The sequence below is a fragment of the Orbicella franksi genome, chromosome 1, assembly GCF_964199315.1.
Source record: "Orbicella franksi chromosome 1, jaOrbFran1.1, whole genome shotgun sequence".
In the NCBI taxonomy this organism is placed as follows: domain Eukaryota; kingdom Metazoa; phylum Cnidaria; class Anthozoa; order Scleractinia; family Merulinidae; genus Orbicella; species Orbicella franksi.
In genome coordinates, this window is record NC_138145.1 from 32379923 (window position 1) to 32393733 (window position 13811).

The window sequence follows — 13811 nt, forward strand, 5'->3', positions numbered from 1 at the left end:
AATTTTGGGTGAAGTTGAAAGAAAATGTGTATTGTTAAATATAAATATAATACATTGAATATAAATATATGTTGTTGAACATAAATATAAGTTGTTGAATATGGAGGTGCAAGTTGTTGAATTTTGCAACATTTGCTTAGCCATAGGCGTTGACATTAAATTCGTTCAATGTAACACCGTGGGACAAATTTTTCAAAATTCGCTCAAATCTCGCTTAAACTCTCCAAGATGAGAAAAAATGACCCCATTGAATGTTCAAGAGTCTTTATTCGGTAAATTACCCATACACTGAACGAATTTAATACGGTTTTTAACTGCTGATACGGTTTTTACTGCGACAATGTACTTTACCGACATCTTGCTGCACGCGACACTCAATGAACCCGCGACAATTTTCCCCGCGACCCGCGCATATTAGAAAATCCCCACACATACACGATCCGGGCCAGTTTTAAACCCGTTGCGATACTTTTTACTGAGAAGTCTGGAAAAATACTGACGGGAGCCTTTTGTGCCTGGAGTTCAAGAAACTTGAATGTAACTGTATCTCTCAATTTACCTCATCTCTCGAGATTAATTTTTCTGGGGTTTGATAGTCAATCTAGTTGCAATGTGCAAAGTCTAAGGGATGGGCCGCAATTTGGGTAGACAGGCCTCGATTTTTACCCGAAGTCAACGTTTACGGCAAAATGAGACCGCCTGTAACTAATCTGTTTGGAATGGAAGTCTTTTCGTTCACTTCAGCCGGTAGTTTGGTGCATAATCGACATCAAACGCCGAAAAAATGTTCCGCTGAAGAACGCCGCAGATGATTTTTTGGACGTGTTAGTGGTGGGGCACCAGAGCATGTGGCTGCTTCCTCTGTCTGGGGGCAGCAGTAGCCGCTAATCAAACTCGGCCGAGGCTTCTTACCCAAATGTTTTATTTCTTCAGTCTTCTAGGGGAAAATAAAAAACAACAACCTCTGGAACCAATGGTAGCGGCTTCTATTTATACCTGTAAGTATTGATGAACAGAACTGTTGAGAGTCTGACTCAAAGACTTGCTTACACCAAATTTGATTGAGAGACTCTCAAGGTTTAATACTGTTGTCAGCGCACAACAGACAAGTCAGACAACTGGCTTTGTGAATAGATAAGCGATTTGTTTAAAACTTCTTTTGTCATGTTCTTCCCGATACGATATCTAAATTGCTGTTTATTGCTTATGAGTGTAATCCGTTTGCTAAACGGTCCAATAAACTTTCAGCAATCATGTGAAAACTATATGCCATGGGTAGTGTTATACGAAGCCACACTGTGCTTACCACAAGTGATAGGTTTGACAGGCCATGTTAGTTCAACGTAGTACTGTGAAATGCCACAATGTTCAAAACAAGTACTCTATGTACGATCCATCAAAAAATTAACTTTTTTCTTTTTTATCTTTACAATCTTCTTGTCTTTCTGGGCTTACATCCATTATGGGGAACAGGAGTAACATCGGTAACAGAAACAACCTGCACTCCAGCGGATTCAATACCATTCACAGCACCCTGAAAAGAAATCCAGTGGACCAGGTTAATATGACCACTATTAAATACTAATCAATCAATCGATTATCGCTCGATCATCGCTTAGAACAGTCCATGAACTCTCTCTAGGGCGTGGAATGTAGAGTTCAGAGACTAATCGTATGTTGACTCGACTCAATATTTGTTTCTGTTACTTATCATGTATTTTGACTCTTATTACTAATGTGGTAAATTTACAAACACAATAATTCTTTGGGACTCCAAAAAGTGGATGTTAGGTACATTGATGGGATGGTCATATTATACCCAATTTCAGGTTAAAAAACTGACTTAGGTTTTGCTCACGTTAGAAAAGTAAACAGACAAGGTGCGGTATGAAAGGGAAATTCATAGGGTGTATTCTACTTTAACAATAAAGAAATGATATCAAAACCCGAGAGAGAAGAGAAAACTCCTATGTGTAAGCTATATGGGTACTGAAAAAGGCTTAAACCTTCCATCTAACTCAAGAATGGTGTGAATTCCTCTGATCCTCTACAAGAAGTAACTCCAGTGTAACCTATTTGGCCCCGTTTAAATTGAAAATAAGCACAGCATTATAACAAATCCTAGGGAAATAACAAGTGTTATACTTGTGACTGGTATACCTTAACATTTACATGTGTAAACACTCTTACCTGCCTTCCTGTTCCTATACCACGGACTTTAATTCGCGCTCTCTCTACTCCATTAGAAATGGCTTTCTAAAGTGAAGCATTGGAAAAAGAAATTGTCTAGCAAAAGTAACCCCAAAAGCACCACTAATTATTAGATTACGAGCTTGAGATTTCTATCAGGTGATATTCGGCCTCATCAACTTAATCTCATAGAATCTCGCGCTCATAATCTAACTGTTTTAGCAGAATTCTACCTGAAATTTCCTTGAAATAACGATTTCCAGTCATTTCTCTATGAAGTATTGAACTTCAAAGTGCACAGACTAAATTTCAGTTGAAATTTGCAGTTGTTTATGCAAGCTTGTCAGTTTTTCAACAATTCAGTTTTCAAAGTCAAGAAACCGTGAGTGTTCCCTTCTCTTGTTTTCTCTGGAATTAAATTTTTCGTTTGTTTTCTAGTGTTCCTCTGAAACTTAAGAAAAAGGGAAAATTGTCACCATTTTGTTGACAACCTAGAGCCACTGTACACTAACGGGTGATAGTGTACAATAGCTCAGCCAATAAGATTGCAGCATTTGCAATTGTTTGTCACTAACCTCATTCCAAAACAACTTTAAAAAGGTACAGCTAAACAGAATATCATTATGGCAAACAGTTTCCAAAGTCTGATGACAGAATTGAAGACCAGTTGGAGGTTCCTTAGACTTTTTAAAAACACTTTATCTTGAAAGGAGGATGAAGAGAGCGAGCTTAAACAGGAATCTTACATCCAGAACGGAGAAAATCCTTGGATCATAAAAATCACGAGACACTAGGTTAAAATTATTAACTTTTTATAACACCACAAACTTAAGGCAACTGTAAAATTATTCAACAAAACCACAAAATGAAATAGGAGAAACAAGGGGGAAGAATGCTAAAAAAAATAAAAGAAAGAAGCCTCACCTGGTTAAAAAAGTATAATTAGAAGTTTTTGTTAATGCTTTTAAGAGAGTATTCAGAGTTTGGCTGAACGTCTTGAGATGATGGTAGACTGAGGTGTTTAATTGAGGCTTTTGGGGAAAAAAATGGAAGTGAAAAGTGACCTTTACACAAACATTTCCTACATTTGCATTTATATCTTGCACATACTGAAGATATGTTTACTTTATGTATGGGTTATTGACCAAGCGTGGGATCAAAATGGATGGATATTGGCCAAGTTCATTATTTTGTTTTACAAGTTGATGGACCTCTACTCCATCTCTGTTCAAAAACATGGAAAAAGAAGAATGAGGCCAATATCGAGCCATCTTGAATGAAAAAACTTGGTCAATAAAGCATTTACTATAAACTATGGGGAAAATTTTCCTTGTGGAACACAGTACATACTGTAATCCTGCATGGGCAAGAAAGCGCCATCTTACCTGCTTGGGTAGCCAATTACAGTGTAGGATTTGGCTCATCATACCCCCTTATGGAACTTGCCATATAATAAGGAAACCTAGTATTGGTGTCTACATTACGTAACTGGTCAGTGGCTGCACAATGAGCCTTTAAACGATGCATACCTGAGCAGCTGCTATACCAGCTTGTCTTCCTGCTGTGCTACTACCACGCCTAGCATTCTGGAAACCTTCACTACCCTGAGGTCATGAAAAGTTAGAGTCTAATAAGAAAGCTACATTAGCCACATTGACAAGCATTTTAAAGCAACATGAAATAAATGACTGTCTATTAACCAAATTACTAAATATCTACTTACTGCTGACACCCATCCTAACATTTTACCTAGAAAAGAAGTGACCAATATTACAAAACATTGCACCATGATGCACTGTAGTTAAAACATAGTTGCAAGTGTTTGATGGTAATCAATAATAAAATGCCCTGCATTAAAGTATTGTCTTTCCCTTACCATCTTTGTCTGATACTGTGATAATTGTGTTGTTAAAGGTGGCATTGATATGAATCACAGGTAGATGAGTGTACTTTGCAATTTGAGTAGCACGTCTCTTGTGATGCTTCTTTATATCTAGGTGTGAGCCTGCTGATCTAAAATATAGAGAATGAAAATATATTTAACAAAATCCTCAGTCAGAATTATCACATCTACACTTTAGAGATAACAGTCAAGTCAAACCTCCCATAACTGTGTGGCCTATGAACCAGAAAAGTGTCTGTCTATTGCAGGTTACATGTACATGTTTAGCATTTGTATGTTGCTGAAAGCATAATAGTGCCTGCTTAAAAGAGGTGTCTGCTTACAGCAGGCTATATGTTTAGTGTTTGTATGTTGCTATACATTGTGTACCACAGCAGTGCCAGCTTATGATGGGTTTGTCTATGGCAGGTTATAGAGTGTCTTTGTACTGTAGCATTTGTATGTTGAGCTGCTACCATAACAGGTGTCCGCTCATGGCAAGTTATACCATATGTATGTAGGCATCTCTATATTGCTGCTTCCATAACAGTATCCATTTATGAAAGGTGTCTGTCTTTAGGAGGTTAGTGTCACTCTGCCACATTCCCCAAATGGCCATCATGAATTGATGTCACTATGTAGTAACTATGACATTTAATAAAACTTCAGTGGAGTACTTTCTGAAGCTTAAGGGTTATGTAGTCGAATCTCCGGTTACAACCACCTCTCATAAGTAGCCACCTCTCCTCAGCAACCAGTTTTCCAACATACCAAAAGTTTCCAAGTCAAATCACTATATTTGGAACCTCTTGTAAACGACCACCTCTCGTCAAAGACCGCAACCACTTTGAGAACTGAAAGTTTGAAATTTTCTATTGTTTTTAACCTCTCGTAAGTAACCATTTGATAGATAATAGAGCAGAAATTGGAAAATAAGGTGTTGTAACAATATCGCATTCCTGGATAGTACAAGGGATGGAGATTTCTCAATGGGAAGTACTGAAAGTTTTCTCGAAATGACTTTTCACATGAATAAAACATTTAAAACATGGAGTAAGCCTCTGCAGTTACCATATGCTAATGAGGCAAAATTTTGACCCAATATGGTCTAAGCTCTCGTAAGCGACCACCTCCTGTAAGCGACCACCTAGGCTTGACATTTTGAGTGGTCGCTTACGGGAGGTTCGACTGTAGATGATAATTTAATATTTTCTTTGAAGAAGAAAATACATGTTTTGTAAATAAACTGGTGGTAAAATTTAAAAACATTCTCTGGCTAAACATATTATAAAAACACAAGCTTTTCACTGCCCTAAATTGCAGTCTTCAATGGGTGAAATGACAAAAAAGGTGCTAAAACTTCTAAAATATAATGGGATAAAAAGAATACAACAGAATAAAGGTATGGAATTAAACTTAAGAATTTTAGTTCAAAAGAATGCTGTATTGTTTTGGGAGCGGACAAGAGTTAAAGCCTTTTTGACGACGGTGCTTATTGTCATTCAAAATACTCCAAGTGGCAACCATCTTCAAATTTACAACCTGATATTGGAAGATATTTTATTAAGTGGAAAAAAGAACATATAAGGAATGTCAAAATGGCATATGCGTCCCAAAAAAGTCTGGAAATTTTTGGTAGAGTTTTTCTGGCTGCACTGCCTGTACTGCTTCCATGTAGCCTTGTAAGTATTGCTCTACTGCACTCTATTGTACTTGACTGTACTCTACTCTACCGTGCTCGACTGTACTCCATTGTACTCTTCTCCCAAACTTTCACAAGTGTTTCCATTAAACAATTAGACTATGAGCTTGTGATTTCTATCGCATGACAGTTGATGAGGGCACAGCCCGAGTCAACTATCAGGCATAGAAATCGAGAACAAAATAATAATCTAATTGTTTTAGTATAAATCTACCAGTCGTTCAAATCTTAATCTAAATCCTCTTCACAGACACTTTGAAAATGCCAAGAAGCAGCTGTCATTTTGTTAACAAGGGGACACTGCTATGCTACTCACTATCTATCACAGAATAAATAGTGAGTACCTAGCCAATCAGAGAACGGCATTCGTGATAGAACGCTAGTAGATTTATACTGAAACTTGATAGAAACATGGAGAAAAAGACTTGTTTTCTATTTGTTTTAGAAAATTCCGTGACAAAAAAAGAAAACAACTTGTTTACTTTGAGGATCAAAAATTAATGTAAATTCTCTTTGCTCATGCCATCATTGCGTTAAAGAGCTCATGCTAGTTCTGTGTTTCTATTGAGAGAAACACACTTTTAAACCAATCAGCATGTGTATTTTATTATTTTCATACAAAATTCTTATATCCAGAGTAAACTCATTATTTATTATTACCATCAGTGCCGTTTCCACTCTCAGAGTAAAAAACACATAGCTGTTACTTTGCATGTATAGCTGCAATAAACATTTGAAGAAGCTAGTCATAAAAGGGGATAAGTGACGATTTTGGTTGCTTTTCTTTTTTTTTTGCTCCGAATTAGCTGAATTTTTGCATGTGCTCTTCACTGTAATAGAAAAACGTGGTTCTGTATTTTTGTCGCTGGTTTTTGCTTTGTTTTCGAGTTAAAACGTAGGCAAAAAACTTGGCTTTTCATAGCCATGTCTTTAGTACTTTATTTGTTGAACAGCAAACAGGCAGACTGTTTAAGTCATCAGCACGTTTTAAAGAATCAAAATGTGTTCTGAAACTTTGAAGGCAGCTGATATACCGTAATCGTGTTATTGGCATTCGAAGTCAGATCGAGCCAGGTAGCAAAGTCCAAGAGCAGTTCTTGCCCAAGAAAAATACCCTCTGGTGAGTTGTGGCCCATTTGCCAAGCGTTGCTAGCGTCAAAGTTTGGAAAGCGTTTGGAAAGTGCTTATTGAAATGTTTATTTGTTTTATTTTATTTTTATTTACACCTTTTTTGACCTGAAATCAACATTTTTGAGTTTACACGTTGCGTGAAATTACCATTTTCAGGAGCTCATCATGGGCTCCTACCATTTTGCTGTTTTCTAAGTGAAACCAACATCCTTGCCATCACGCGTTAGTGTCAAATCAACATTTTAACCTATTTGGACTTGAAATCAACATCATTGAGCTTATGCGCTGCGTGAAATTACCATCTTGCTGTTTTCTAAGTGAAATTAACATCCTCGCCGTCAAGCGTTAACGTGAAATCAACATTTTAACCTATTTAGACCTGAAATCAACATCATTGAGCTTATGCGCTGCGTGAAATTACCATTTTGCTGTTTTCTAAGTGAAATTAACATCCTTGCTGTCAAGCGTTAACATGAAATCAACATTTTAACCTGTTTAGACCTGAAATCAACATCATTGAGCTCATGCGCTGTGTGAAATTACCATTTTGCTGGTTTCTAAGTGAAACCAACATCCTTGCCGTCATGCGTTAACGTGAAATCAACATTTTAACCTATTTAGACCTGAAATCAACATCATTGAGCTTATGCGCTACGTGAAATTGACATTTTGCTGGTTTCTAAGTGAAATCAAAGTCCTTGCGGTTGCGGTGGGCCAAGCCTTTGTTATGATAAACCGAGGCGAGACTTCAACTTATAACAAAGGCTTGGCTTGGCTATTATAATAAAGGATCAGCTCTGTTTATCATAACAAAGGCCCGGCTTCGTTTATTTGCAGCCTCGGCGGGAAAAGGGTGTTAGGTATTTTAATCAAAAGTGAACTTTGTCGAAAACGCTCCAAATTTCGCATGCAGTTTTGTTTAGGTATGTTAAGCAATGTCCCGTAGTTTTTCCGCTAAACTTTGCTTCGTTTTCAGGATATTGCGTATGCAAAAAACCACTCGGTTTTCCTAGCGGCATCTTTATAAAACAAACCAAAAACCAGTGGCAAAAATACAGGGACACGTTTTTCTATTACAATGAAGACCACATGCAAAAATTCAGCTAATTTGGAGCAAAAAAAAAGAAAAGCAACCAAAATCGTCACTTATCCCCTTTTATGGCTAGCTTCTTCATTTTACCTTCTAATTGGCAGTAAGTTACCATGTTCCAGTACTCCTGCTCTGTCTTTTCCAAGAAGTGTTTGAAAAATGGACCAAGTTATAGGCTGTACGCTCTGAACTCCACCAAACTGTAATTTTCTTGAAAGTATTTGAAAACGATTTCTTATTGATCCTATAGGAGAAAATTACAGCATAAATAATTATTTAGAATTATCAGCAAATTATATGGTTTCCCTTTTATGTTTGAAGATAAAAAGTCTCTGATAAAGAGATAGATATGTTTATATATAATTATAATATAGATAGGACCCTGCACATGCTCTGATTGGTCAAAAACCCATGTTTTATCGAGTATAAAATATAGAAAAAGTGTGTTTCATTGTTTTTTGCCTATATCATAAAGCAAATAACGAAGCCTAAGCCGTGTAGTACACTGTAATAAAACACTCCGAACATTTGAGAACACTGGAGAAATGTAGAAAACATGCGCCTGCGGCTCATGTTTTCTACATTTCCCTCATGATCTCAAATGCCCATCGTGTTTTATCACAGTGTAATACATGGCTTAGGCTTCTTTATTTCTGAAATAATGTATGGTGTTATGTTCTAGGAAGAAAGTAAATCCATATCAAATTGCACACCAAATTGGAAAAATATATGACCAATTTTCAAAGCAAGAAAGGTTGAATACCATACCCTTTTGGGAAAGGGTTTAGAACACAGTCCAAACCCAATGCACAATTTGAAACTGTGCCAAATGCTGTCCTACATTTGCAGACCATAAAACAAAGAAGTGGCCACACCACACCACACCCCACTGTTTATAGAACAAAAAATAAAGATGGTTGTTTCAAATCAGAAGCAAATGTCTGCAAATGTTGCAACTAAATAGAAGTCACTGTGGTAATTTTACTGGTTGATGATGGTAGCTTTAATCTGATTGCAGTCACATGCATAAAAACTTCACTCCCTCAATGTCAATGCCACATGGCCTTTAGCAATGGCTAAGAGGCATTTTTTGATTTAGGAAATCACTCCACAGTGTAAACCTAGATGGTTAGAGTGGCCAACTGGTGTCTGGGAGATCATGGGTGCAGTTCCCACTTAATACTCACATTTTGTCTCTATACCATGCTCCTGACCCCCTAGCTCCTGACATGCTTAGACTTTGTATCTTTAGGGTGGTGGCTACTTTTGTTAGTGTGCACACATTCTACGCATAATGCGAGGCATAGTTTAAACACCATGCACAGGCTAGGGTAGGAATTGATGAAATCAACTAGGCCACCAAACACAACTAAAATGAGAGCAAAATTTTCTTACTGTGACCAAATCAAGTTTAATAAACCTGTCCCAAAACAAAGAACACTAAAATAGCAGCATATTGCTAACAACTTAGTGCTAATGGCTTCCAACCGGAATATTAGCTGCTGTCCATAAAAACTCTACTGAAATCAAAGTGTAAACCTGCACCTGAAGATGGCATAGCATGCACACAAAACAAGTAGGAGAGATGAAAATATTTGACTTTTTGGAGAGATTACAGGAAAAAATGTAACAGGCACCAAACAATTTAAAAAAAACCCATGAAAACAACTCATTTAGACTGCAGACTGTAGTCTTTTGAACAGAATTGTGTTACCATTTCCATCATGCACTCATTCAAACACAGTCCGCATTTTACCCTCAGTCTTCATTTTACTCCCTGTTTGTATTTAGTAGGTGCCACAGTCAGTGTAAAATGCAGACTGCTAACTGCAGACCGTTGGTAAAATGCAGACTGTAGACTACAGACTGTATATATTGTGTTATTACCACTATTGAGTGCTAACCATAAACAGGGTTATTCAATATAATCATAGTGAAAGTCTGCACTCCGGTTAGCCTGAATATCACTCAGGTTAGCCTGAATAAGGGGAGGTGCGGTAGCCTTATGGTTAGTGCACTTGTTTCCAGAGCAAGCAGTCCGGGTTCGAGCCCTGGCCGGGGACACTGTGTTGTGTTCATGGGCACAACACTTAACTCTCACAGTGCCTCTCTCCACCCAGGAGTATAAATGGGTACTGGTAAATTGTTGGGGAATCCTAACAAATTGTGGGGGAGTGACCTGCGATGGACTAGAATCCCGTCCAGGGGGAGTAGAAATACTCCCAGCCGGTTCATGCTACAGAAACCGGGACAAGCTCCGGCAGCTATGAGCCATTCAGCTCCAAGGCTTCACTTTTCTAGCCTGAATAACGTTTCAGTTAGCCTGTTTACGGTTTACTGTCAACTGTTCACCGTGAGCTCTTAATGATAGAAACGGAAACATTATTCAGTTAAAAAGACTACAGTCTGCAGTCTGCATGTTACACTCAGTCTGCACTTAACACCCGGTCTGCAGTCTGCGTTTTACACGGACCGGTAGGCACCGTTTTTAACATTTTACCCCCCCAAAAAAACAATTCACCATCTTTCATAAATTTAGTAGAGGGTATTAGTTTCGGGGTATTAAGTCCTAGTTTTTGAAACACCTTAGAATAGATAATTATGTCAAGAGTGTATAAAATATACAGTAGTAGACGTATTTTGTCGTAAAAGCACACACTCTCTAGCCAGAATGCCTGAAGAACACACCCCGTGATTCACAAAAATGCATGGCTAATTAAGTATGGGGTGAGACATTGATCTTGCTAACTTCTCTTTTTTCCCTTTTAAGTTCATAGGAATCAATCTAAGAGGGTGGTGCGCTGTACATATATATGTCTACAGATGTCTAGCCGTATGTACAAACCTTGCAGCATGGACGCCATCTTGTATTGGCTTGGTCACCAGGCCTTACTTCGAGAAGGAAGAAGAAGGCCAAGCGATTTGCTGGAACCCGCTAAAGAGTCGCTAAATACTCAGCCTGAGGAGGGATTGTCATCTTTCCGCCCCTTTGCTGGAATTTGCTTTTGATCGAAAAATGTCCAGGGAGAAAAGGAGATATCAAAGTGAAGATGAAGGTTTGTTATCCCTTGGTTGATTAAGTTGAAGTCTTAGAAAGCTTAGCTCATCGTTCGAAATTGCTGCTGACTACGGTTGCCTTATGTAAACTTGATTTTTTCTATTCTTTGGGCTCACGTTACTGTTTATTGTTGTGTTGTTAGGGTAAGCTTTTCAAAGATAGTCGTTTCCGCCTTACCGGTGTTTAACAGGTCTCTATTTAATGCTGTCCGAGCGCGCGCGCACGAGGGTTTTGTTAAAACAACATGCCGTCTAGTCTATGGAACAGAAATGTTGCTTTGTTCGGGATAGAGTACCAATTTGCGAGTTTATTTTCTCATGAAAATATAACAGTGTATTGTTCGGGAGAAAACTAAAGTTTGCACGACCTTCCGGTATCACAGGGATCACTAAGGCCATTTTTGAAGTGGTTGGGAGGGGAGGGGGGAGGGGGGGGGGGGAGGAAGGTGGACAGTGGAGGATTTGACCTGCGAGCACAGGATTGGTTGCCTCTTGTTGCCTGGGATAGGAGGGCTGAATTGCTTTTGCAAAAGGATTCTCATGGATAGATCTGCATGATTTGTTGGGATATTTAATTTTGCGGCCTACATTTGAGTGAACATATGTGAAAGAGAAAATCCCTGGAGCAAGGGTAGAAGTACGTTGTTGATTTCAACAACAACAACAACAACAACAAAGGATGTTTCATAGCCTACAAAAGAAAGATTTAAATATGTGAGAGACCATTGCAATACAGTGGAACCTCGATTTAACGAACCTCTATTTAATGAAGTCCTTGATATAACGAACGATATTCTATGTCCTGGCCAAAATTACAGTAAAATGTATGGAATAGAACCTCGATATAATGAACCTCTATATAACGAATTCTTCGATATAATGAACATAATCTGGAAGCCCAAACGTAAAATCTACCTCGATATAACGAATTACAACGTCAACACGCGACAGAAGATTAACGCTGAACAGATCAACAGTCAACAAATGCTTGTAATCCTTATGGTATAACCTCTATGTTGCAACATTTTCAAATCGCTACTCTGAAAGTGTCATTCTTTTGTAAACAAAAGCTGCGCATCTGCTTAAAAGTGAAAATAATTGATATTGAAAGCCACCATTCTTAATGAATTGCATCTCAGAACGCGGCACTTCTAGGTGACGAAAACTGAATTGAATTGCATGACAGAAGTCACCTGTGTTACAAATCAATCATTAACTATGACCTCGATATAACGAACATTTTGGTTGTTTCCTCTCAAATTCATTACATTGAGGTTTTCTATATAATGAACCCTCGATTTAACGAACAAATTTGGCCGGTCCCCAGTGACTTTGTTAAATCAAGGTTCCACTGTAATGCACACAATTTAGGTAGTCATAGAAATATCCAGATTTCTAATCAGTGGAAATAAATGATTTGAAAAGCAATCAACTAATCAATCTCAATCAATAAAATTAGGTCATTGCTATTGATTGGTTTTGGTCAATCAATGATCAACTGGAAAAAGTTCAGGCTTGATTACAGCATAATTCAAAACCATGACCTTTGCAATGCTGGTGTAGTACTTTACCAACTGAGCTATCAAGTCAACTGGGGGCTGGTCTTGTAACTTGTGACTTCCATAAGACAATGTCCATGAAAAAATATGTCTGGGGCAATGCCTACGGCTAAATTCTCTTCTTATAGGTATAAGCAGTTTTTGTACTTTCCCCCTTCAAAAAAGAAACTACAAAAACAAAAAAATGACTGAGGCAAGTGCTTTGGTTTGCCTCATACTGGCTATGGTAAAATCTGCATCTGAGCCAAGTGGCCCATCAGTCTGGGGCTTATCCTGGTTTCTGTGGCATGAAGCGACTAGGAATATTTCTACTCTCCCCTGGATGGGATGCTAGTCCATCGCAGTGTTACTCTCAGCATTAAGTTCACCATTAACCATTCATACACCTGGGTGGAGAGAAGCACTGTCAGAGTAAAAGTGTCTATAATGCCCAAGAACACAACACAATGTCCCCGACCAGGGCTCAAACCTGGACTGCTTCATCCAGAGACGAGCACACCAGCCATGAGGCCACCATGCCTCCCTCATACTGACTATGGCCCTGATTATCTTTATTCTTTGTTAAGACAAGACCTGACCAGATTAGCCTTTGGTGTCTGTGGGAACATCTAAATTTGTAATTTATTTATATTCTCTTTCACATTTAAATGAATAAAATAATGTGTGTGGTTAGACTAGTTAACAATGCTATGCTAAACTAGGACACTAAACAAACAGGTATTAAAGACAAAACAGACAAGATGAATATATTGCTATCAATTGATATTGCTTGAATCCAAACTATAGGACATACTTGTATCATTTCTTTTCAATTTTTGTTTCAGAAGGAAGAACACGGAAGCGAAGAAGAACAACAGAAGTTGTGGATATTGAAGACCGTCTAGAATCTCTCATCACACGTGTAGGAGAAAAAGTATGTGTACATGCATGTAGAGAGCTTAGTTTTTTTCCTCACCATGATTGCTGCTTTGCCACTCACAAATCGTACCTTTGCCAGTTAAAAAAAAGACCCTCTGAGACCCGGGGTAGAAGTTATTGGCTTTCAACTGGTAAAAAATGGAAAAACTGAAATGTTCAATTGAAAGGCCGCGTGCAAGAACGTCCCCTAGATTTTTCGGCCATTTTTGAAAGTGCTTAAAACTAGCTGAATTTTGGCATGTGGGCTTTGTTTCACCTGAGAAACATTGCTCTGAAGTTTTT

At 38.2% G+C, this 13811-nt stretch overlaps 2 protein-coding genes across 3 annotated transcripts in view; one reads left to right on the forward strand and one right to left on the reverse strand.

Moving 5' to 3' along the window:
* Positions 1-909: 909 nt before the first annotated feature.
* On the reverse strand, positions 910-10883 carry LOC145479688 (small ribosomal subunit protein uS11-like). 2 transcript variants are annotated; one of them, XR_014048446.1, is made up of 8 exons: positions 10841-10883; positions 8086-8239; positions 4067-4203; positions 3914-3939; positions 3720-3794; positions 2191-2256; positions 1307-1534; positions 910-996 (listed from the first exon to the last, which is right to left on the reverse strand). XR_014048446.1 is itself a non-coding variant. In XM_081458119.1 (7 exons), the coding sequence occupies exons 1-7, from the start codon at positions 10857-10859 to the stop codon at positions 1427-1429; spliced, it is 585 nt and encodes a 194-aa protein (XP_081314245.1). In that variant the 5' UTR covers positions 10860-10883; the 3' UTR covers positions 910-1426. The 2 variants fall into 2 exon arrangements, 1 of the variants encoding a protein (XP_081314245.1); XM_081458119.1 differs by having other exon boundaries at positions 910-1534.
* A 75-nt stretch (positions 10884-10958) lies between these two features.
* Positions 10959-13811, forward strand: part of LOC145479249 (nuclear cap-binding protein subunit 1-like) — a 68180-nt gene continuing 65327 nt past the window's right edge. The window contains exons 1-2 of the mRNA XM_081457563.1: positions 10959-11051; positions 13436-13524. Coding sequence (XP_081313689.1) covers positions 11012-11051; positions 13436-13524 — 129 coding nt within the window. The 5' untranslated portion in view covers positions 10959-11011. The remainder of the gene's footprint in view (positions 11052-13435; positions 13525-13811) is intronic.

Excerpts from the sequence above, each read along its gene's own strand:
- LOC145479688 (XM_081458119.1), bottom strand. Across the intron at positions 4,204-8,085 it reads AACTTACTGCCAATTAGAAG|ATCAGCAGGCTCACACCTAG; the intron begins GTAAAATGAAGA and ends TCTATATTTTAG. Across the intron at positions 3,795-3,913 it reads TGTTAGGATGGGTGTCAGCA|GGTAGTGAAGGTTTCCAGAA; the intron begins GTAAGTAGATAT and ends TCATGACCTCAG.